Source organism: Cydia strobilella, chromosome 15 (assembly GCF_947568885.1).
Source record: "Cydia strobilella chromosome 15, ilCydStro3.1, whole genome shotgun sequence".
NCBI classification, from domain to species: Eukaryota; Metazoa; Arthropoda; class Insecta; order Lepidoptera; family Tortricidae; genus Cydia; species Cydia strobilella.
Genome location: NC_086055.1, coordinates 954,505 through 980,928, shown reverse-complemented (window position 1 = coordinate 980,928; position 26,424 = coordinate 954,505). Strand labels below are relative to the sequence as shown.

The 26,424-nt window shown below is 38.0% G+C and overlaps 1 protein-coding gene and 2 long non-coding RNA genes across 3 annotated transcripts in view; 1 reads left to right on the top strand and 2 right to left on the bottom strand.

Annotated features, from left to right (window-relative positions):
* Window positions 1-26,424, top strand: part of LOC134747790 (uncharacterized) — a 302,451-nt gene that overhangs the window by 272,094 nt on the left and 3,933 nt on the right. The gene's annotated exons all lie outside the window — the stretch shown is intronic.
* Window positions 1-26,424, bottom strand: part of LOC134747789 (uncharacterized) — a 106,047-nt gene that overhangs the window by 75,766 nt on the left and 3,857 nt on the right. The window lies entirely within an intron of this gene.
* On the bottom strand, window positions 7,127-10,360 carry LOC134747702 (C-type mannose receptor 2-like). Its single transcript, XM_063682313.1, has 5 exons — window positions 10,282-10,360; window positions 9,175-9,468; window positions 8,362-8,544; window positions 7,747-7,971; window positions 7,127-7,311 (listed from the first exon to the last, which is right to left on the bottom strand). Exons 1-5 carry the CDS (start codon window positions 10,310-10,312, stop codon window positions 7,133-7,135), a joined length of 912 nt encoding a protein of 303 aa, XP_063538383.1. The 5' UTR covers window positions 10,313-10,360; the 3' UTR covers window positions 7,127-7,132.

Genomic DNA, 26,424 nt, shown 5'->3' with positions numbered 1-26,424 from the left:
ATAACGCACGATTGTGCGTGTCAGGACGGAAGTGAAAAATGTAAATTGTATTACTAAGAATGGTTTTGTTTTGTTTAGGGCTTTTAACATCTGATTTGGTGGCTGAAATCATCGGCGACGGAAATGTATCGGACTTCGATGAGTCTGACCTTGAAAACCGTGTACCTACCTACCACTACCTACCACTGTTTGATGATACTATACAATCTCCTCGTTGCTGTCGTCTTGAAGGTTGCAGTTCTAGATCTAAAATTTATTGCAATAAATGTAATGTTTACTTGTGCTTATCCAGGGCTAATAATTGCTTTTACAACTATCACAAAGTTGCTTAAAATGTCCACATTGTCAAAAGATCTCAAAACTTTTCTAAGTATAGTTGATAATGCTAGTAGTTATGTTTTGAATTAATTATTAAGAATTTAAAATATTTAAAAATGTCAAGACTGACTAACGATCTCGATTAGTTAGTAACTTATTTGTTTTTTTATTTGTAATGAGAAGCTCTATTATTTTTATTGTTCATGTCATGACTTGTAATGTCGAATTTGACAAATTATAGCGTTCATTAGGCAGTTTTAAGTTAATTATTGAGTGATGTGAAGTTTTTTTTTAAGTTTTTTCATGCCAAAAATGTACCAAGTCAACAAACTGATAAATAAACGTTTAATTACCCATTTATATTGTATTATTTACTAAAACTACCGTAAGGTTACCTACCTAAAAAATAAAATCTTTACTAGGGGTCGTGACGGAATGAAACGATCGTGCGGGTGGGTTTTGACAATGTCGGGAGTGGGGAGGATTTTTTTTTGTATTTTTTTGTCTTTCTAGAGGGCTTAAATGCACCGAAAAATTCGTTTTTAAATAATAAATTCAAAAATAAATTCTTCGTGCTGTAAGGGGTATGGCAAGCAACGCAGCAATGCTGTCGCCAGCAATGCTGCACTGCAATGCTTTCGCAAATGGAATATCACCTTTAATAAAGTTAAAGTTGACGACGCAATACGTTAAAAGCTGTTTAGAACTCCGTCCCAGTTAGGTAAGTTATGATTCGAGTAATTTAATTGAAGTTAGGTTCACTTGGGTGTAGGAAGTTTTCAGATACCTATTGCTTTGGAATTCTAAACAGATTAATTATGTATTAGTGAATAATTTCCTGCATATAATTTAACTTGAAAACGAAACCTATATATTGGGTAGGTACTCGTACAGTCAGCACCAATAATAGGGACCGTGCGCGTTGGAGGGTCTGCCATCTTGTGGCCTAAATCGGAACCAAAAACATGTACATTGACACTTCACGCCAAAGCAACTGCTGCCATCTTGTGGGCTACTTTGGAAGCATAATCATTTACTCCTCGCGCCAAAAATCTGACGTCGCCTGTGCTGCCTCCTACAGTTTATGCACGCTCCCTATAGATGTCACAAGTGTCGCTACTCTGACGAAAAATGTGCCGCTAAAACAATTTACAACTAATCACAACTAATATTACAAGCAGAAGGAGTTGAAAATAGAGTTCCGGTTAATCCGGTTATAGTTTTCGTTCGTCGCGACATCTATTGTCAACTAGCAGTGCTGATAAACTCCGCTACATGACGCTAGATGTCGACTACGAAACTCGCGTTTAGGTAAGAAAACTGATGGAGTTAGGTACCACTTTTTCTTTACTTATATTTCTGTATGTAAGGCCCTGTCGATATCCACGGCACAAGATGGATGGGGCCAATAAATGACCAATCCCTGAGGGCCCATAGGGCCTCTCAATCATTCCCTTATGGCTACTAAGGTTTATATAAGCTTTACTAAATAACTACTGATAAAGTTTGCTTCAAAGTTTTTGCGGACTTTGCTTCGAGTTGTTGAAATACACGTGTAACTGTTTATTATGGTACGGTGGTACCCAGGTATCAAAATGACGTTAAATGACGTCAGCGACGTCATAATGACGTAATAATGCCGTCATTGTGACGTCGCTGACGTCATGTTACGTCATTTTGCTACCTGGGTATAACTAACTATAAGTACAGTAAAATTTGGTAACAATAAAGTATTTTTTATTATTAAATGTGACATACGTCATATCATAAGGTTTACTTTGTTTTTTTGCCGGGAGGGTTCCGTAAAATCTTATTGTCATCAGATATATCTCCCAGGTAGCAGTGACGTCAGCGACGTCATAATGACTTAATTATGACGTCGCTGACGTCATAATGACGACGGTGCTAAAAATATCTAAACATGCACTTTATCGTCTTGATAAATGAGGCTTTCTTGAGATATTTGTGAACACCTTGGCCGCTTAGATATATCTGATGGCGACTGTACTATAACATACGTTTTTTTATTAAGTTTTCTTCCTTAACCATAGTACCTATTTACCAACCTACACCCACGTTTTGGTTTCTCTGAAAAAATAATTTCTTTTACTTGTACGTATTTTTTCATTTAATAGCCCTGCCACTCACCATATTTGTACTTCCACGTGCAAAGAAAACAAGGAAATACAAGCATTCAAGGACGTAAAAACTCGTCACATCAAAATTTGTTAAAAAACATTCTTGTTAGAAAACGTCCTCCGGCCACCAGCGGTCGAGAAAACGTCGGAATTAATTAAAATCACTCTTATTAACTTCATTAGCCAACGATTTCCACTTGAATTTTTAACTGAATTTATGAATTAATCTGCGTGCCTTTGGCCTCAATTAACCACTTCGTTCAATAAACAGGGAATAAAGTTTTGCAACTTAAATTAGGTCCGATTTTGAAGTTTGTCGGTGACTTGAAGATTTAATTTAGTGAAATTGACATGAAGGAGTTATTGAAAGGTTCTAAGGTGCGATTCAGAGATTTGAGATATTATACTAATTTGGTGTCAAATTGAAACAAGAAATTGCGCTGACATTTAGTTGCTATGTCATAAACTTCACTAACCAAGGTATCTCACTTGAAATAAATGATTTTTTTCCGGACCTTTTGGAAGACGTGAAATCTAAAAAAACCGGCCAAGTGCGAGTCGGACTCGCGCACGAGGGGTTCCGTACCATTACGGAAAAAACAGCAAAAAATCACGTTTGTGGTATGGGAGCCCCATTTAAATATTTATATTATTCTGTTTTTAGTATTTGTTGTTATAGCGGCAACAGAAATAAATCATCTGTGAAAATTTCAACTGTCTAGCTATCACGGTTCATGAGATACAGCCTGGTGACAGACAGACGGACAGACGGACAGACGGACAGACGGACCGATGGACAGACGGACAGACGGACAGCGGAGTCTTAGTAATAGGGTCCCGTTTTTACCCTTTGGGTACGGAACCCTAAAAATGAACTAGGCTATTAAGTGAAATAAAAGCGATGGACTAAATACTGGGCTATTTCACTACATAGTATAAAACAAAGTCGCTTTCCGCTGTCTGTCCGTCCGTCTGTCCCGATGTACGCTTAGATCTTTATAACTACGCAACGGATTTTGATGCGTTTTTTTTAATAGATACAGTGATTCAATAGCAAGGTTTATATGTATTATTTGTAAAGGTTTTGTGTAAATTAGTTGAACTACGCGTGCGAAGCCGGGGCAGGTCGCTAGTACGCTGTATAGGATACTAGCTTTTGCCCGCGACTTCGTCTGCGCGGACTTAGTAACAGCAGCTAAAGTATAGCGCCTGGAAAAATTCTCATAGCAATCTAAATTTGAGCATATTATGCGCACAAATTAGCAGGCACTTCGTTAATTATCTCAATTCCACCCCGCTTTTTACTTTATTAAGGGATGATTTTCGGGATAAAAACTATCATATGTCCTTCTCAGGGACTCAAACTATCTCTATGCCAAATTTCATCTAAATCGGTTCAGCGGTTTAAGCGTGAAGAGGGAACACACAGACAGACAGACAGACAGACTTTCGCATTTATAATATTAGTATGGATAGTATGGATTAGTATGGATAACCGGACGCCTGCCTAATAAAATGGTATACAATTTTATTTCCAGCAGACGGTGACTCGGCCCCACAGTATGGGTCGCCACAAAAAGCGACATCTAATATGTTGTTATTATTAATTAAAATTTTAAAAGTTATTATTTTTAAGAATAAATATAAAAATAAATAAAAATAAAAAGATATCTATTTACCAACACAAGAAGCAATGACCGTAACAATACCGTGGGAGGCTTTGATTAATTTCTTCGTTGTTTAAATTAGGAAACATTATCCCGTGGGCGAGTTAGGTAAATGAAACCGCCTTTTGTATTGTATTTGTATAAAAATGTGCCTTTAATTAAACATAAAATATAAAAAACATTACTTTTTTCTCAAACATGCTATGTAATATTGATATTACGTTCTTTATATTAGGCTGGGAAGTATCACGACTCCGGCGCGGCTAGACGAGGGGCCTGTAATGAAATTTCATACAAAGTTGCAGGCCTAGGCCGGGAAGTGGCTCTTTTTTAATTTCCATTTCACATATATTTGAGACACAGCATCATGGCATTCAGCCAAAAAAAAAGAATTATAACCAATATTTGCTTATGGTTCGGAATGACATTCTGCCAATACCCCTTAAAAAAAACAATAAACGATTATTATATATTTTGCAGTTTTATTTGTATCGAATTTACAAAAAATATATAAATAAAACATTATTAACAAATTCCAATAATATTTAATTACAAATTTACTTACAAATACAGATTTAAAATATAGTTGGTCAAACCAGTTTGTCAGTAAATAAGAACAAAAAAACTATACTCATCCTTTTCTTTTGGGTGCTAGTACCAGTGTAAGACAAAGTAATATGATTATCTCTGTCTATGTTTGAAATGAGGCAGTCCTTTGACAAACATATTTCATTTAAATATTAGCGGTAAAAATGTCTACTCAAACACGCGTTGGTGGTTTTTTAATCGTTTTGGAGGTAAAGTTGAACATTTTTCATTGTGTATCTGTAATTATATTTTATTGGATTTATTGTGCGTTGTTTATTGTGTTATTTAATATGAGTTCCGACGAAAATATTAAATGAATACCTGTTAATTATACTCCATGTTTAAGGCAACGATGTATGTGAAGCATAATATCAACATAAAAAACGATGTAATCTTAGTTATGTGGCTAAAACTACAGTCAGAAGGATGCAAGGCGAAAAATCAAAGATACATAAATATACCTTTGAACATTTGTGTAATAAATTGATTAACTACATGTGTAAAATATACGACACGTGTGATAAAGATAGGTACAAGTGGTAGTTATATTTTGTGCCTAGTTTACTTTTAGTTTCTTTAGAATTAAAACTTTGATTTCGTGGAGATTTCTTTATTTATTTCATTGCATGTTTGAGAAAAGCACTATACATACATCGGCGTGAAAAGGGGTTGTCGGCCTCATAACTATCCGGCCTCACTACGTTCGGCCGTATATATGCATTCGGCCGGCAACCCCTTACTTCCCGGCCTCTGTAGTAATGTACTATTATTGACATTTTTCCTTTTGAAATACACTCATGTGAAAACGGGTCAGTAAAATTGGTACTACAACTACACAACATTTATCATTGTAGACCCAATCTGCATTACAGTGTACCTACCTACACTTCCGTTTCAATCTAATTAGAACCTTCCATAAACCAAAGAAAGTCGCATTTCTTTTGTTTCATTGCTTTCTCAAACATACGAAATCCATCTTAATTTACTATACAACAAGGTTCATATAAAAAATAGGAAAATTTTGTATGGTTACGAGGTTACATTGTTTTCGTTTCTGTTAGTTTCCAAATAACACTAGACCCTACTCATAGTGTTGTGTTCCTGCCGGTGAATAAGGTTGCCAGAGCTCAACGAGGGAGAGGAGTGTTAAGGGGCCCACTGACTATCAGTCCGCCGGACGATATCGGCCTGTCAGTTAGAACAAAAATTTGACAGTTCCGAACAACTGACAGGCCGATATCGTCCGGCGGACTAATAGTCAGTGGGCTCCTTTAGGGTCGGCAACGCGCGTGTAATATCTCCGGTGTTGCAGGCGTCCATAGGCTACGGTAACTGCTTACCATCAGGCGGGCCGTATGCTTGATTGCCACCGACGTGGTATAAAAAAAAGGGTCGCAGTTCTAACCTAACCCATTTAACTGATGCGCGTGCGGTGCGGTGTACGGAGGGGGTTGAGTGGGCGGGTCTAGTAAGTTTGGCATCATTATACTTTATTTGGTAATATATGTATACATTATATGGTAATCATAGTCGTTTCTTAAAGTGAAAATTGCGAATTAATTTGCTCTTCAAGATTTGGTGATCATTAATTATATTTGGTGATTATTCATTTTTGGTGTTTGAATACAATTTGAAGAGCAGCTTCGTGATTAAACAGGTAGAACGTATGTATTTTTTGGTATTGTAGCCATTTGATTTCAAGAGTGATCATAAAAGGGTGAATCAACTTTTAGAACACTTAATTTCGTGTCCCAAGACCCCTAGCAAAGAAAAATATATTTTTTAAAAACCATTTTGATTTTTTTTTCTTTTTTTTACACGGGCATTATTAGATTCATGAGTATTAATTGAACACATTAAAATTAACAACTGGATCACACAAAAGTTACATTTTATATGGTAACGCAGCAGAAAAACAAAAATCAGGGACACACCATTTTTGTATTTTTCTGCTGCGTTACCGTACAAAATGTAACTTTTATTTGATCAAGTTGTTAATTTTAATGTGTTAATTAAATACTTATGTACCTATATAATAATGCCCGTATAAACAAAAAAAAGTAAATAAATCTATATGGTTTTGTAAAAAACCATTTTTCTTTGCTAGGGAGTCTAAAACACGAAATCAATGTTCTAAAATTGTCTTCGGTTACCGCGATAGTTAATCATGAAATAAAACTATGAAAACGGATTATATCGCGTATATTGAATTTATAATACATCCCGACGTTTGCACGTCCGTATTTTTGCACTTTGTAATTGTTGCTCAGTCACCCGTTGACCACGAACGCTGTTCGTTGAAGGTTCGAACGTCGGGATGTATTATAAATTCAATATACGCGATATAATCCGTTTTCATAGTTTTATTTCAATGTTCTAAAAGTTGATTCACCGAAAAACAAGTGAAATCTGCCTCCAAATCTAAGCCTTAGCGACCATCTCACACACGAAAGCAGCGGGTTGGAGACAATTCCTCGTGCCGGTGAATAGGTCTCTGTAGTCGTATCGCTTCGATACCGTTCCGCAATCGTTGTTCAATTCGTTCTCGTCGTTTCCATTGTTTCGCCAACGTTTGTAGAATGTGTTGTCGAATTGTTGACCTAAAATGATCAATAAATAAATATTATAGGACATTATTACACAAATTAGCTCAATAATTGAATTCACTAGAACCCTAGAACCTAAATGGTCGTGTGCTGTGCGGTTTAAGAGAAATTTCCTCCCGCGGATGCTTCAGCTGTGGAATAAGCACCCTGCCGAGTTTTTCCCGAGGGGCTTCACGAGGTTTTTTGGGGTATGGGGTTCTTCAAAAAAGGAGTGTACAGGTTTTTAAAGGGTCGGCAACGCGCATGTAATATCTCTGGTGTTGCAGGCTACGGTGACTACTTACCATCAGGCGGGCCGTATGCTTGTTTGCCACCGACGTGGTATAAAAAAATAAGGTATTGTGGAAGGTAGAAATGGTAAAATTAATTCTACATACTGTAAAATTTACATTTTACTTATCAAATCAAAAGTATCAAAACCAAACTAACCTTTCACCGTATAAAAGTCTCCATTCTGGAACAGTCTCCTAAATCCAACGAAGTACTCTTCCTCATATTCTGGCAACTTCTGGAAGATGACATCCGCCTCGTCAGCACTGGTGACCACCGCCAGGATCCCGCCTTCCATGAAGCAGGTCTGCATGGCTTCGGTCCAGGGCTTCTTTCTTTGGTTGAGCTTGTAGCATTTTTTGGTTTTTTTATCGTATGTGTAGCCTGGAAGAATTAAATGCGAGTGATACTAAAAATTTTTTACTTAAGGAAAAATGGAAAAATACACGGGCAAGACTTGAACTTGCGATCTTCCGGAACACCGCTCTTAAACAAACTGAGTTACGGAAGCTTACCAGTAGGCCGAGCACATGATTGGCGAGACAGTATCTCGCCGCGAGATAGACTACCCGTCTTTTATTAACTGTATGAATTAAAGGGGCACGGGTAGTTTATGTCGCGGCGAGGTACTCTCGCGCCACTCATGTGCTAGCCCGGCAGGAGCGTTCGAATTTTTTCATGCGTTCCTGTCTTATTTACACGCCTTAAGGACCTAGGGACCGGCCTGGTCGTCAATTAAGAAAGGTCTGTAAATAACGACAGAACAGTACTTACCACGATCGATGGTAGGACAGGATGGAATAACCTCTTCGACCTTTTTGCAAACAAACGGCTTTATAATGTCCGTGTCACATGCCTCCAGCTTGTAGGCGCCAGTATCTATTTCCATCACCACGCATGCGCTCTGGCCTTCCAAATCTTGGTCTTTATCTGGTAGAGGAGATGGTGTAGACATGCCTGTAACATTGAGGATGATAGCGCCATAGACGCTCCGGCTTTTGTGCCAAATTTAATGATCAGACGCTGTATGGACGAATGTTTAAGGCATTAGAATCTAATGATTAGATGACCACAGAGTCTCGTGTCCGACAGAATATTCTTTTTTCCTCGTCAGATGCCGACATCAATTTTTAATATTACATAAACGATACGAAATGAAAAAGCCCAAAATTCGATCTCCTTTAGTTGCAATTCGAGACAAAAAAAAGTTTGTACCGTAAAATGTGGTTACTTGCTCCAAAATTGAAATTAAACTTTAAAATTATTATATTATGGTAAGTAGGTACGTTGATATACCTAAGTATATGCCTATTTAAATTAGACCATTGCAACTAGGTATGATTTTATTAGTGTTGTAAGACTTAAATGAGTTTGTAATATGTGACGTTTTCAATCAAAAGGTACCACATTGTCACTTACCATAAGGATGAAAATTGCTTGTATCTTTATACGCAAAACCTGTCAGAGCGTCCTTATGGCAAACGACAATGTGGTACCTTTTGTTTGAAAACGACACATAGTTTTCAAACTGTTAACCCAGTGGGGAGCAAAGTAGGCACATTCTTCGGCACTTCTACTTTTACCTACCATCAACAGTCATGAACTCTCCGAGCCCAAACTCATCATGTATCCCAACAAAAATCTCCGTAACATTAGGCTTGAGTTTCATCGGCGCGACCAGGGTTCTCACAATGCTCCACTCTTCTGCCGTCTTCGGATAAAACAGGGATGCGCCCTCGTCATCGCAGGCCAAGAAGGCGGAGCCCCAGGTCTGCCCCGATAAGTCCCAGTGGAGCTTGTAGAAGGCGTCGAACTGGTCGATGTAGGTGTAGTCTTTTCTGTAGAAGTGGTCGCAGCGAGAGGCTGCTGCGATGTTTATTCCTGTTTTGAGAATACAATATTTATAAGTTTTATTTATATTTATTTGGGATATCAATAGCAATACAAAGAGTAGATCATATTAAGTATATTAATAACGGGTCGCTCACGTATTTTACATAAAACGCTCGACATGTCTAAACGAGGGTAGTTTCTCGCCCACCCTGCCGCCACTGGTGCCGAGCCGAGTCATCGGGCGCCACTCCGTACGGAGTGAAACATGTCGAGCGTTTTTCGACTTAAAATACGTAAGTGACCCGTTATTAATATATTTAATATGTCTGTCTCGCGGAAGTTTTGTTATTAAAAAAGTAATACATCATAATTATCATAGTGAATAAAAACCAATTTCGCTCGTACTTATCCATACATGTATTGGCGTGAGCGGGAGGCAAATTGAAACTTACATTGTGACATCAAAATTATATCTTAAAAGCTTGTTGCGCAAACATTTCACTCTTACTTTTCCGTACATGTATTGGCGCGAGCGAGACGCACGGGCGACTGACATCATTTAGATGTTGTTACAATGTAAGTTTGAATTGGCCTCCTGTTCACGGTTTACATGTGATTATATTATTTCATACCGTACGTGACCACAAACTGATAAACACTAGCTAATTGAAAAAAAAAAACATTAAAATTCAGTTATTAGAGAAAATTTAATCAGTACTTGAACATCAATTAGTAGATTCTTCAAATTGAATTAGGCTTAATGAAGATATCTACGAAGTTTCCACGGAAAAGTCAACTCCTTAAAACTTCCAGAGGCTCTTACTTAATCAAATTAAGTAAATAAATTAATAATTTACTTACCAATCACAAACACGAGTACTTTAAGGAACATGTTGTTTCCAGTGTTCTTTCTACGGAACTATCTTTAGCATGCCTTATCGTATCGTTCATAAATAATGAATGATATATAGTCCTTATTATATACAAGGGAAATCGATAAATAATAGTGAGGTTCCGTAAGAGAATATTGACATCAATTCATAGTCCGGTTTATTGGGGGCAAAAACGAAACGTACCCGTGGTAGTGATTTATTGAAAGTGTAATCGATATCAATAGCAAGCAATTTTTACATCATAATAACAAGTCTGAGTCCAACCGTCCATAGGCTACGGTGACCTTTTACTACCAAGCAGGTCGTATGCTCGTTTGCCACCGACGTGGTATAAAAAGACAGTCTTAAACGAAGACGAAGACGAAGACTGGTTAGAGAACCTTAGGCAGAAAAGACTCCGCGCTGCTAGACCTCCTCCCTTGGACTCTCGTCATGTTTGTGATTGCTGTGGCAGAAGATGCCGCTCTGGTATTGGACTCTTCACTCATCGCAGTCGTTGCAATCAACCTCCCCGTAACACCTGATTATACCCGACGCTGCAACAATCACCTGCTATAGATGTCGTGGCCAATAATGATGATGATGGTATAAAAAGAAGGATAAAATAGTGCTCAGACTCATATTTCCAAAAGGGCACACACAGTTACTTCTCGCGCGGATATATTTAAATCCGGATCGGAATCGCGGATTTATTACGTCGGTTCTTGTATTTATGATCACTGATGATCAGTGATCACTAGCGATCACCTTTTAACACTCGATCACTGGATAGTTTTATTTATAGTTCCATAAATTATGCTCGCATTGATGGGTCCGATAAACGAAGCGGGGTCGGACGCGCCGTAAATAATGGAATAATCGGCTTCTGATAGCCGCACATCTCCACTTGCGGGTTTTAGGGTTCCGTAGGCAAGTGAAGAAAAACGGAAAAGGGTTGGAAGCTTTGGTGTGTGTGGTGTTGGCGGAGGATGGAAAGGATTAGTTGGACTGAAAGAAAGACGAATGAAGAGGTTTTGAATATGGTAGGAGAAAGGCGAAGCTTATTAAATTCCATAAGGAATAGGAGAGGCAAGATGTTAAGACATCTAATACGAAACGACAACTTTTTCCTAAACATCCTGGAAGGGAAAATTGAAAAGACGAGAGGCGGTGGAAAGCCTAGAATCACATATCTGAGCCAAGTAAAAGAGAATGCATCGTACGAGCAAATCAAAAGACTGGCTCAGGAAAGAAAGGATTGGCAATTACTCCACCGACAAGAGCAAAGCTCTTAAGTAGTTATGATGATGATGATGATGATGAGGCAAGTGAAACTATAACTAAGAGGCGTGCGAAGTCAAACCAAAATTGTAAGTGTAAAACTGTCCGTTTTAAAATAAAATATCTCCGTGACATTTGTGACATGACAAGGGGATAGCGGAGTGTTAATTTCTCCATACAAACGTACTCGACTCTTTCCTCCATGATTTTTGACCCTAGAGCAATGATTTTTTTCAGCACAGATTAATATTATCAATCTGTGTTGGACTTTGCTTTTGTTGTTTTTTTATTTATTAAAAAATATGTAAAACGTAAACTTATCTCTAAAGCCTATTATAGCACACAAGACTACATGAATGATGAAACACCGTGGGATTGTGATTGAAAATAATTAATTATTTATTATTGTGTTAATAATGATGAAATTGATAATTCAATGACATTTAGATTTTTATTCTAGAAAGTTTCTAGACTAGTATTTTTTATACAATTTTGGTGTTTGGTGTGTGTCATACCTATCTATAATAATTCAATGTTTTTAAGAATAATAATAACTGCATCAATAAATTGCTCTGATATTTAGATTAAGGTAATATTTAAAACTTGACAATTTAAAAGTGCTTGTTGTTAGGCCTATTTGAATAAAGATTATATTGACTTTGACTTTGACTTTAAAAATTTCATAACGATTTTTGAAGTTTTGGAAGAGGAAACAGTAGAGTACGAAATCTCGATTTTTTACGCAGGATTTTTCGCCTTAGCTCTCCTTATCGCACAATTTTAGTAGGCGCATTTTAGTTTTAGCCAAACGTTCGCCTTCGCTCAAAGCAGTGGTAATATGGTTCTCTCGATTAGGAAGGTTCGAAAAATCAAATAAATTCGCATCCGTTACAGGGTGTTGCCGTTAAGTGAATAAGGTAATTTAGAAGGGACTGCACAACGAAACTTTTTTCATGGAAATGAAACCCAATGTTGCTTTTGTGAGTTGTTTAACAAAATTCACTTATTAAATATTAAAAGGAGTAGTTAAGTTCAAGAGAATATAAAGAGAAAATATTAAAGTGTACTGATTTATAAAGACCGGTGCTGTACAAAGAATTTATGTACTAAATAATAATATAGTACATAGTTTCGTATTACTAATAGTAACATAATGTCTGTACCGTTAGAATGCCTTTCTGTATTTGAATTTAATGCTTCGCTGATGCCAAAAATTAATGCTATACCTATGAACAAAACAATTTTATTAATAATTATTACCTACTGTTATTATAACCAAGAATAAAAGCGGTAATAACCAATCTTAAAAATCATTATTTTATACATTTTTTTTCTTATACAAACTTAATCTTACCTTGGTAGCCAAATATTTGTGATTGGGTACTTCGTCGATCATTTCTTGACGTGGTCTGCAGATAATAATTTTGCCTTTTTAAGACTTAAATCCATCACTTTGTCGTTTCAAAAATGCTATCAATTTCGCCTATGTTATTTTCGTTTTAGTGTTCATTTTACCATAGACCACACTGACACACCGACCACAATGTTATCGGCTTATAATTTAGCTGTCAATTTGTGTAAATAAGCCATGAGAAACGAATTTAAACTGTTGTGAGACATACTAACATTAAATCATTTTACGGTTTAGACTCACTTGTTTTAGTCACTCGCGCGACATGTTACCCAGTACGCAATACACGGTCGTCGTGAACGCTGCTCGCACTATTAGTGCTTGAGAAAGGAGACCTAGGCTCTCCGAAACATGTCGCGCGAGTGACTAAAACAAGTGAGTCTAAACCGTAAAATGATTTAAAGCCATGAGAACATTCTCTGAAAATAATGTTGCTTTTTTATTGCATTGCCCTTTTAGAAAGTTTTCATGATTAAATATTTGTCTCTTGACTTTGCCGCCAAACGCTTTTCAGTCGCAATTAGCGCTTCCATAAGAATATCTGGCGGCGAGCGCAGCGTAGTAATGATTGTTGTTGCTCACCGCTCGGTCCGGAATAGAGTAGAAATATAATAAATGTAACACATATTAGTTATTTATTTTAAAACTTTGCAGAAAAATCAATATTTTATCTGTTTTTTATATCAGGATTTATATTTGGTAAATTAAAAAAACCGGCCAAGTGCGAGTCGGACTCGCGCACGAAGGGTTCATTACGCAAAAAAAAGGCAAAAAAATCACTTTTGTTGTATTGCCATAACCACTTAAATATTTATTTTAATATAAATATTTGTTTTTAGTATTTGTTGTTATAGCGGCAACAGAAATACAAAAATTTCAACTGTCTAGCTATCACGTTTCATGAGATACAGCCTGGTGACAGACGGACAGACAGACTGACAGACATCGAAGTCTTAGTTAAGTAATAGGGTCCCGTTTTTACCCTTAGGGTACGGAACCTTAAAAACGTTGTACGATACACGTGCGAATAGGTAATTCGCAACTCGTGTCGATTTAAAACACTCCCTGCGGTCGTGTTTTAATTTATCGCCACTCGTTCGAATTTCCTCTTTTCCGCACTTGTATCGTAAATAACTATTCCCGCACGCGTGCGGAAATGTAAATGTGGCACTTCCTAATGTTGTCCCACGATCTAATAACTAAAACTAGAATTGGCCTGTTGGCCTGTCACTTTTTCAGTTTAAGTAGTCTCTAGTCGATTGCCGCATTGCTAGACCCCGTGACAACCTTTTCCAGCGATTCTAAACTTCCATGTAAATATTTTTAGAAAGGTCCGGGTTTATTGATCGGCCATCTGCTGCCGTTTGCATAATTTTCCTCCCGATCCGAATTCGGGGCTAACTAACTTTATTGGATGTCTTATTACTCGATTATGCAGGAAGGTCAAATTGTTTTTGTTTGAAATAACGTTAAATGTTCGGTTAATGTTTTATAAGAATACAACGGCCCCTTTCTTATTTAAGCCATAACGGTAATTTAGGAATTTGGGTAATCACAAAAGTCATTTAAAAGTCACTCATATTCAGTTATAATAAGTCCCGTTTCGGAATTATCCGCAACTTGTTTAGTGTGTTTTCCTTTCGGAATTACCGGAATGCACCCTACAGTTGTTATGTTTTACCGGAATGCACCCTACAGTTGTTATGTTTTACCGGAATGCACCCTACAGTTGTTATGTTTTACCGGAATGCACCCTACAGTTGTTATGTTTTACCGGAATGCACCCTACAGTTGTTATGTTTTACCGGAATGCACCCTACAGTTGTTATGTTTAGCGCTACCTATATTTCTAAACTATTACCTACACATAAAAACATTTTGCGAATGATAAATGGTCTGAAAACGACCAAACGATGTTCTCTAATTCAGTCATAACTAGAAGTACCCATTTAGCAACAAAAGCATTGAAATAAAACATTAATAACGAACATGTACAATGAATTACGTTCATAAGAATTCGGAGAACCTATAAGTGTCCATTAAAGCAATATATTGCGATTCCTTTGTGCTATTGTTATATACATAAGTACAAAGCCCGTACATGTTATTACATTGACGCAAAAATGACGTAATTTAACATACACGGAGTTTTTTATACTTTCGGGTTACTCGTTCCCACAGTGTTTTACTAACCTATTGACGCGAAGAAAAATAAAAACTTGTTACGTCAAATACATACCCCATGAAGGACTCAACCCAAGGGAGCTGAGAATCTTCACGGATGGATCAAAGACAAGGTCAGGCACTGGCGCTGGGGCATTCTCAGAGGACCTAAACATACACATCTCGACACCACTTGGTGCACATAACACAGTCTTCCAGGCAGAATGTATGGGCATCATAATGGCAGCACACGCAATCGTCTCAAGGAAAGTACTGGACTACCCCATCCGCATACTCTCCGATAGTCGGTCGGTATTACAAGCCCTGCAAAGTTATACTTTGACCTCAGGGCTAATCTACGAATGCCACAAAGCTCTATCAGAGGTATGTACCACCAATAGCGTAACTCTGCAGTGGATTAAAGGACACAGCAACTCGCGAGGTAACGATGCAGCCGACATATTAGCAAGAGGAGGCTCGGAACTGAAGGTGGCAGGACCGGAGCCAATCCTACCTCTGCCATATGCCTGGCTCCGGAACATGCTGCGACACAACACCAAGGTAAAACACCAACAGTATTGGACTAACCTAGGTACCTGCAGACAGGCGAAGGAAGCCCTCCCGACGATCAACCCAGGTCTGTCACGGAGGCTGCGACTGCTGAAGAGGCCACAACTCCGGCTACTAACTGGAGCCATAACTGGCCACGCCTCACTAAACAAACACTTACTAACCATGCGTGTTACAGATAGCCCCCTTTGCAGGGCATGCATGGAGGCAGAAGAGACAGCCGCCCACGTCATCCTCGAATGTCCAGGGGTGGCAGAATACCGGGCACAATACCTCGGTTCGCCGGGGTCTCTCCCAGAAGTCGTCGGCAACATCAAGGGTCTGCTAGGCTTCTTGGAGGAGTTGGGTTGGCAGGAGTAGTGCCGGCAACCCATCACGCAAAATAGGCGCATCGTAAGACGTCGAGTTGCGGAAACCTAGCCCGCGAACACCTATACGTCAAATACATTTATTAAAATCAAAAATATGTATTAAATCTTCTTCTTCTTCTTCTTTTAAAATTATGGCTTCAGCCCAGTGGGACTATTTCGCCAGTATCAAGGTATTGAGAGGTTTACAAACGACAAAAATTGTACGGTTGTACAAGACAGTGTACGGTGATTTGTTAGCTCTTGTAAATCGATAGCTAGACTTTACAAGAAGCACGTGGACTACCGGCCGTTGACTCCAAGATGGTGGTTAAACGCGCTTCAAAATTAATTCTCCATTCACTGCACACTACCACATTAGTTTACTGTATAATAAGCTATCGATATTACACTTTAAACAATATTAATAAGCAAAAAACAAAGTAATTAATCACGATGCTAACTATCAAGATGGCGCTCGAACCGGAAGTCCATGTATTAAATGATTTAATAAACTACTAAAAATCTATTACATATTTGGTCGAGTGACAATAAGATGAAAGTCAGTTAGACGTTACTGTACTGAATTAATTGTCAAGTATATATATCAAAGAGGTTGACAAATGATAAATTATTACGAAAAGACTAATCGAATTTAAACTATCTTGAGACATGTTAATTTATTATGTCGCGCCAGTGACTAAGAATACGTGAGTGAAACCGCTAAGTTAGTTACGAAAAGACTTTGAAAATATTATTTACTATTTTTCCTATTGCATGCGTGTTGCTTTCTGTTAAATTCCTGTAAGGGCTCGGCAGGACAGGCTCAGCCTAGTGTCAGAGTCACTGTGAAAAATTTGTTAACAATGTTTTCTGGCAATAAATATTTTGTATTTTTTTTTTTGTATTTTTTTTTTATCATACTGTATGTAGCGTCACGTAATTTTTTCGTCAATGGCATGAAAAGTACGGGCCATGGTTATGTATATACTAAGAACATAAAGCCACTGTATTTTTAGCAAAAATGTAAAAATAACTACAGGAAAATAAATAAATGCGCTCGGAGTCTTTCAAAACCATAAAAAGTACTATTACTTCCCTAAATACCTACATACAATCGTAACATTCGAAAGCTCATTCAATTAATAACCATATTCTGTTGCCATAAGTACCATTTTCAAACTGATTTTTCAATGTGACTTACGACAATAACTGGGGCAGTATGAATACACAGAAATAAAGGCTGTTTTCATAAGAAATGTTCCAGAATAAAGCTAAAGCACTTATGTAACTGTTGCTGGTACTTTGCGTTGTTTCCGCTGTTGCCAGATGTTTATTGTTATGGTAAAAATAATACAAAGAAAGGTACTGCCTAGAAAAAAATATTATAAGAAAACTGAGCCTGAAACTGGTAAAAATGTGCGGATAAAAATGCAAAAAACGTACACTTACTATTTAGGGTTCCGTAACCGAAGAGTGAAAAATGGATTTTTTTTACTATTACACACCTACTGTCCGCGCGCCAATTCCGTGCATTCGAAGTCGAGGAAGTGGGGAGGGGGGTGTGCGCCGCGCCCTGACGTACAAAATGACACCACTGCCATGACGCCCAACATTCGTAACATTCCTCAGCCGTGCACGGAATTCGCTCGCGGACAGTACAGTACCTCTCGCGGCGAATGATAGTCCGTATTAAGTTCATGGAGTAGCTGTTACGTAAAATGTGATGTATTTTTTTTTGGAAATTTAGCACATTAATTTATTTCGAAATGTGTTTTTTTTTAAGCCTACTAAATGTCCCACTGCTGGGCAAAGGCCTCTCCCCTTAATTTCCACGACTCCCGATTTGGTGTTTCCTCCGGCCAGTTGTTCAGGAAGCTGTCCAGGTCATCCCGCCATCTCCGTTTGGGCCTGCCCCGTCCACGCCCCTCTACCGGCATCCACTTGGTTGCTAAGCTAGCCCACCTCTCCAGATGCATGCGGTAGACGTGACCGGCCCAGTCCCATTTGAATTTAGGTAATAAAAAAATTGTAAAACTTATTTCTTATTTTTTTAAATTAAGCCTAATTTAAAGTGACGTCCGTCTGTCCGCAGGCTGCATCTGTATCTGAAGAATTGTTCAAGAGCCTGATTCAGATTAATAATTTGTTACAATGAAAGCCCTAAGTCGGTATAAAAAAAAAGATTGTTAATAATATTTTAATTTAATTACTTACTCAATCATCAGTCCGACTCTCACTTTGCTAGTTCTTTTCTTGTAATTTGGTGGTTACAGCTTGTTTCACTAACGTTGAAATCTGCCATAAAATTTTATAAACCTCTATTATTTTTTACTTCATGTAAAAATGTTTACAACCCGTTATAAATGGTATTATAAACATAAAGTACTACTCGTTAAATAAAGTGTTCTTAATGAGTTTAACGACCCATACGAAAATGAAATCCCTCAACGATATAACATGCGTACGTCGAATTAAAAGCATTCCCTTTGTGCCCGATGATAAAAATGTACTTACATCAGCGTAAAATAACCCATTTATTTATTACAATGGTATTCAAATCGCTTAAAGAATAGGATTGAGCTATAAGCTCAGGCGAAGTAGTTTTCAATGAGGTTTGAATGCAATTCAATTCAAAATCTTTAATAGACAAAATCAACACAACAAAAAATTATATAAATAAATTAAAATTAAAATTCACAACTGCTTAGTTGAGTTAACTAAACAAATACACAGTACAACCCGATATATTGTATAGTGTGGAAAGAATGAATGGGCCCTGGAGGCAACGTGCCTTAAAACCTTAAAGCCGTTCCATCGGTTTGCCGCTGTCACTGTCATATTTCGCAAGGAAGAACGAGAAAGATCATGTGCGCCAAGTGTCCATTTTGATCGAGTTTTGTCGATTTTTATTTATTTTAAAAACGTTTCCTTACAATATCGAAATTCGAAAGGTATGAAATTACTATTTAAGTTAAGATTGTTTTGTCTTATTTTTTTGTTTATAGTATCACATAATAAATAACCGAGTAAAGTTTGATTAAAAGTCCGAGTTAGAGGTTACTTTGGGAATTAATTGTATCGAGCGAAGTGTCATAATTCGTGTATCGGAAGCTATGTTATTAAAGATAATATAGTCAAGAGCTACATATATTTTTTCCACGTCTACGAATATCAACGCCTCTTAGAAAAACATGATCATATAAGGAGATTTTTCGCCTTCTGGCTCAGGGAACCGCCTTAAATTAGCTCATTTTGCGTAGGAAATATTCTTTTATTTAAAAGAAACAAAACTGCATTCAATTTCTAGTTTCCTCCGAGGCCAATGAATTCTTTCCACCTTGTGTAATACAATTAGTACTGTGTCCATTTTTCTACGATAGACTTCAAATGCCTGCTCAAATCAGTTTAGGTAGGCCCTTTTTATATACCCGTGACCATTCACGGGTACCTAAATAATTGTTGGACATCAAACCTCTCCAAACAGCTTCTACGTATTGAACGCACGCCTTATAATATAAATGACTGGAATTGAAAACCCGAGAGTGTGACGGATATAGCTAGGTATAATAATAATAACTCCACGTCTAAATACATTACTAAATATCCAATCATTGTCCAAACCAAAAGTCCCTGGCAAGCTCGGCCGAATTGCACCTTCTTATACAAACGGAGTTCCGCTCTCATTTTAAAACTACGTATTTGATTGTAATGAAACTGCACATACAATGACATAAGGTATATCTAGGTCTGAAATTAGTTTATATAGCTCCAGTTTATAAAACAAACGAAATAGAGCAAAAACAAGTTTTGTATGAAAATCTTAAGTTCGCTGTATTTTTTTTAACTATGGTATCTGAAGCTACATTAACTAATTACAGACATGCCCCATGCACGCTTTATAAATGACTGGAAAAATACATAATAGTTATTTACGATACAAGTGCGGAAAAGAGGAAATTCGAAACGAGTGGCGATAAATTAAAACACGACCGCAGGGAGTGTTTTAAATCGACACGAGTTGCGAATTACCTATCCGCACGTGTATCGTACAACGTTTTACAGTACATATGGCCCTTTAAACTTTCGACATATGCACGAAAAGTGCTCTTTTACGCACTAGTGCGAGAAAGTAGCACCATATGTACTGTAAATACCTTATCCTATTGTAAGTACAAAGTTTCAGAGCAATCTAGCTAGTCGTTTTAAAATGAGAGCGGAACGACGTTTGTATGGAGAACTGAGCTTGCCGGAAACCTTAATTCACACAAAAGCTACACAACATGTTTGTTTCTATACTTCCCTATCACGTACTAAATAGACACCAGTATAAGTCAACCCCGAAATCCTTAAGGGGCTACCCGAGGTTTTCATCGATTTTTGACAAGTTTTGAATCGTATCTCCTACTTTTGTACTACATATAGAATTATAAGACAAACGGCTTTCGTTTCTTCAATCTTTTATCTCACTTTTTGTCTACCGGATTTTGAAAGAAATGAATACTTATTTATTTATGATTCTTTTAAACATTGTCTAAAAAAACACTTGTTTCGTATCTCGATTGCTGTGAAGGATCTTTCAGATACGAAATCTATATATTTGGGTTCGTCTATGACGTCTCTAAAAATGTGTCTAAGGTTTTAATTTTAAACTAATTAGTTAGCCAGAAAACCAGTTTTTTGGCGTAAAATTGTTCAACTTTGATGCCAAATATCTCGAAAACAATGAACTTTGAAGTAAATATGGGATACTATATAGCTTAAAGCGATTGCTGTTATTATGATAAGCTACAAAAAACATACGAAAACTAAGGGCTTCCGATCGAAGGTCATTGGGGCATGGGATCCCCTTAACAATAATACTTATTCGCAGTTCAAACTCATACTGGTTTAATAAGCTTATTAGTAACCAATGAGAACGTCACGATGGCCTATTCTATTTCAGCTATTTGATACGGAGGCCATTCCAAACTTACATTGTGACATTAAAATGATATCTAAATGATGTTAGTCGCGCGTGAATTTCGCTCATACATGTCCGACCGCATTACGGCAGGAAACGTCAAAAAGGTTATTTAATCAAGACATTAAATTAAACGTTTTCTTCTTTCTTCTGCAGCAGTATTAAAGCGCGACATTACTTCTGACTGCATTACTGTCGCAATGTCAAAATCGATGTTGCTGCCCGGATTTTTGATATTTGCGGCAGCAATGTATTCTGAATCCGAAATTTCCGAACGCGAAGTGTTACTATTGGTGCTCAAGGCCATAACAAAATTAAAACAATATCAAAATTGCTACAGCTAAATCGGCCTCTTATTCCCGTGGGCGGTACAGTTCGCAACAAAAGTGGAATGATTCATAAATCTCAGTTATTGTTCGGATCGCGCCCGCTCCGAATTACATGTCCGAATTAGCCAACTTTTTCTGATGAGGTGAAAGTTGGACATGTTGGCTACACGTGATTTATAATATACATATTATTAAGGGAATATATGAGGGATAACTTTCTGTATTGTTACTATTCAATTATACAGGGTAATTACAGAAACGTGATAAATAAGAAATTTATTTTACCTCATTTTCGTAAAAAAGTGATACGAAAGAGGCACTCATTGGCATGCAGAGGTTAGTTGCTAAGCTAATAGTTTTGCTGCATATACAATCATGAACATTAAAAAAAATAAAGCTCATATCAAACATTAAATAAATAAATGTGTAAAATGGACTGTCAATCCTTTCACTAACCTTTTTAAGTCTTGGCTACGGATACCGAATAAGAATAATTTTTACAATGCACCCACATTCGAAAATTTCTGTTTTGCCCTATGGTTGACTGGTAGAGAATGCCTTGAGCCATTAAGTCCGCCATTTGTACGTTTTTTAATTGTGCAATAAAGTTTAAATAAATACCGTAAAATAATGAAGATAAACCATCATCCTCTTCCTCCTCCTCCTCGTAAATTGGACCGAAACATGTCGAGCTATTCGACTTAATAATACGTGAGTGACCCGGTTTAAAATAATCCATCATTGTAGTGCTAGTGAGTATTCCAAGCCGCTATAATATTTACAGGTAGCGCAGTCAGGACGAGCAGGTCGTCCTAATGCGGCCTTTGTTCTCGGTACTCGGTCGATCTGTGACAAGGTTATCCCGCGTGAAGCCGGCCTAATGCTCGCTCTGACTTAAGTCTGACTCGTAGAAAGGATTACTAGTATAATAAGGACAATTGTACTGTCTGGTCCGTAGCTAAATTGGAACTAAGTACTTATATCTATCATCTATCTCGTGAAAGTGAACTTTTGCTAAAATATTGTCTAAAGATTTGATTTGTAGAAGCAACACTTTTTTTCAAAACAGTCCGAATTTAAAACTAAAAATGCTGGATGAAACTACCTTAAAACAGCTTTTTATTTCTAAATTTGACATCATGGCTTTGGTTTGATACTTATCCGTAAAATGACTAAAACAGAAAGCGATTGTTTAGTTATTTATTTAATCATCATCTTCGTGGCATCAGTGACCCAGATATTCCAAGCCGCCATAATATTATTTACAGGTAGCGCAGTCAGGGCGAGCAGATCGTCCTAATGCGGCCTTTGTCCTCGGCCGATCTATGACAACTTATCCCGCGTTATACCGGCCTAACGGACCGGCCACGACATCGCGCGGCGGCGGCAGCGCGCAGCGGCGAGCGGCGGCCATGGGTTGGAGCGAGACACAGCGATCAGGCCTTTCGTTCCCACCTATGGCCGCCGCTCGCCGCTGCCGCCGCCGTGCGATATCGTGGCCGGGCCGTAATGCTCGCTCTGTCTCATGCACCGCAACATGTGAAAAGACTTTACAGGATGCTAATTCAAATTTAGTATCAGTCGCACCGCACGTGCATTTCGCTCGTTCTCGTATATAAGAGACGCACAGGCGACTGATATAATTTAGATATCACTTTGATGTCATAATAAAAGCTTGAATTAGCCTCCTGGATGCGAGATACGTAATAGATCTGTAACTAGTTCCACCAGTCTAGTCTTTTTCTCACTGCAACCACCTTGACGCATTTCCGTTTCGCCCTAGGTATAGTTCATTGGTAGAGAATTCCTAGAGGCACTAAGTCCGCCTGTTATACTTCGTCTATGTACAATAAGATGTAAAATAAATAAATCTAGTTCAAATAGGTACAATACAAAGCAAGCGGACCTCATATAAGAGTGAAAATCTACCCACTAATCAGTTGTTTTAAGGTGACGTTCGGATGTGTAGCTGCATTACGGCGTTGTTGCCGCCGCCGCTGTATCTATTAATTTCCTTGATTAATTAGTGACGTTCCCCGCCGCATTGCTGCCGCGATTATGACGTTCATTCCGTCACTCATTTTATCAAGGAAATTGACAGTTATAGCGCAACAACGATCGACGTCGCAACAGTAATCTTTTTTGATCTAGAAACCTTGACATTTAATGATTTTGTCACAAAGCAAAAACAAAAACAATACAATAGACTACAAAATTAATAAATCTAGTTCAAATACAAAGCAAGCGGAGCCAAGAGCACTTGATAAGCGGCTGTTTTAAAAGTCAAATCACCAATCACAAAATATTCAAAGCCCGAGACTGCTCCGACTTGCAAATCATACTTCGCGTGTACCTTCGTGTGGTTAGTTCATTTCCACTACATTATGTATGTATGGACGGGGATAAATAACAACAAAACATTCCATAATCCCTGTCTGTGTGGATATGATGATTGTATTTTATAGCCTATAGTATAGTGCTTGCTATCTTGGCATTTTAGGTCTCCGAACTGTAGGAACAACAATTACTTAGACGAAAGTGAACGACCGAGAACGCGCGCGCTAATTTCTGTCTGCGTCAATCATCGTAGATTGTTTATCGCATATTATAGTGTCATAATACGTCACTCTCGTACTTTTTACAAATGTAACCTAACCTTTCCTAATTATAGAAAGTTCTTTTTTTTTTACTAGCCCATTATGGTGTCCCACTGCTGGGCAAAGGCCTCTCCCCTTGTCTCCACGACTCCCGATATAGTGCCTCCTCCGGCCAGTTGTTGAGAAAGGTGTCTAGGTCGTCCCGCCATCTCCGTCTGGGCCTGCCGGGTCCGCGCCCCTCTTCTGGCATCCATTTGGTGGCTATGCTAGCCCATCTGTCTGGATGCATGCGGCAGACGTGACCGGCCCAGTCCCATTTGAGCCTAGCAGTCTCCTCACCGACGTCAGCAATGCGGGTTTTTGCGCGCAGCGTGGTGTTCCGGATACGATCGGTCCTCTTCACACCTAAAATGCTGCGCTCAATAGCCCGTTGGCATACCTTCAACTTGGACTTCTGACTCTCTGTGAGTGACCATGTTTGAGCACCGTAGGTTAGGACGGACAGGATACACATGTCGACGAGTTTTCGCTTCAGTGACAGTGGAAGGCTACCCTTCATCAGCTCTTTCATGGACCAGTAGCTCTTCCAGGCGTTTTCGACACGGCGCTCGATTTCTTTGTCTTGCCTGTTGCTGAAAGAGACTAACTGGCCCGAGTAAATATACTCGTCAACATAGTGTATAGTCTGCCCGTCTACCGTAACCGTACGTTTCCTGCTGTTGGTCATCACTTGAGTTTTGGTTCGATTCATTTGAAGTCCAACTTGAAGGCTTGCATTGCTCAGGTCTTGGAGCATTACCTAAAGTTCTGCAGCGGAATGGGCAAAGACAACGATGTCATCGGCGAAGCGAAGCGAAAGTTCTAAATAAAATAAAATTCTAGTAACTTAAAAAACCCAAATATGTCGTAGCCACAACTGAAGTCAGACGCACAACGACGCACAACAAATCAAATTATAGCAGCATTTTGAAATTACTGATCTGTTTTCATACTGATTGTAAGTTCGATTCCTAACTGCATTTACCGAAAAGTTCCAAATTCCAAATTCCAAATTATTTATTTGTTAAACATAGGTATGTACAACAGGTCTTAAATGTATAATATAGTATCACAATGTTTCGCCACATGGCACACAAATAGCTACAGAGCCGTAGCGTGAAATTATAAATTAGTCTTAATAAAATATACACAACACAACAAATTAAATTAAATTAAATTAAATTAAATTAAATAATTATTTATTTCAGAAATTCAATTTCCATAATATATTAGTTACTTATTCTATTCACTCTTAACCTATGTTAGTGACAATAAATATTAAAAGGAAATGAAATCTCCTGAGTCAGACAAAAAATCTTGAATAGAATAATATGATTTACTTACTAGGAAATCATATAACATTTTTTTAAATTTCTTTAAATCATCTTCATGTATAGTTCAAATATCGAGCACTTTCATTCGTTCGTTTTGCAAATTATAGAACAAAAAAACTTGGCAACGTTTTGGCCAAATAGAAACTAATAGCCTTTACGAAGGACATATAATACGTTTTCCGGGTCCATAATTAATGTTATCAATGGCTCTGTCATTAACATCACCAAGCTCCACGAAATACTATTCACCTAATGGTTGGATGGTGGCAAACGTAATAAGATATTACATTGGATAAAAATAATCTGTCTTTTGTTGTGTAGAAAAGGAAAGGGAAAGCTTGGACAATAATAATTTCCTAGGTTTTCTGAAGCTGTTGTGCGAACGTCAAAGCTCTGTTTTCCTAGAATAGCGGTGCCGTCTCCATACAAAATAATACGGTTAAATATGGATGAGTAGTATTTTGTATGGAGACGGCCGCTTTAAATGACGGCACCACTATCCTAGGAAACCAGAGCTTAAGGAATGGAATTCACTTCCTGCAATAAATAATACATAATTTCTTTATTCAGGCACGGTGTTCCAAATTTGTTAGTTACTTAAAAGCTGGGTTATATACAAAAAATTTTTTACACAATTAGCTAATTTAAAAAATACACATCCCCTGAATGAGGGTTTATTAGTACAGACATCCAACGACTATCTGGCCTGTCCGCTAACATATTTAGTATGCTGTTGGCACTACCCTGTATTCTGCTTCTGATGGACATTATGGCGGTCAGCAAAATATTATCGGCGCTTTAGAGCACGCGCTGATTTGATTAAGATAATGTCTGTACCGCCGTAGATTAGAGATGTATAAAACACTTGATTATGGTTTAATAAATCAGTCTCTAAGTCTACCCGTCAACGGTACCTTTTACTCACCCAACCACGTTCCTCTAAAGACATGATTTTTTTGCGCATAATAGCGTGGAAGTCCTCTACGTGGGCGTTGGCGAACATGCCAGACGCACTGCAGAATCTAGGGAGCCCCATCAGCCCCCTAAACGTCATTATAGAGGACTCGTAAGGCGTTGAGGGCTCTCTGAGCTCTGAGT

Bases quoted from the DNA above. Each gene is read 5' to 3' on its own strand.
- LOC134747702 (XM_063682313.1), bottom strand. From the start codon at position 10,312: ATGTTCCTTAAAGTACTCGTGTTTGTGATTG. The intron at 9,469-10,281 runs GTAAGTAAATTA...TTCTCAAAACAG, and splicing joins AGTACTCGTGTTTGTGATTG to GAATAAACATCGCAGCAGCC. The intron at 8,545-9,174 runs GTAGGTAAAAGT...TCAATGTTACAG, and splicing joins AGAGTTCATGACTGTTGATG to GCATGTCTACACCATCTCCT.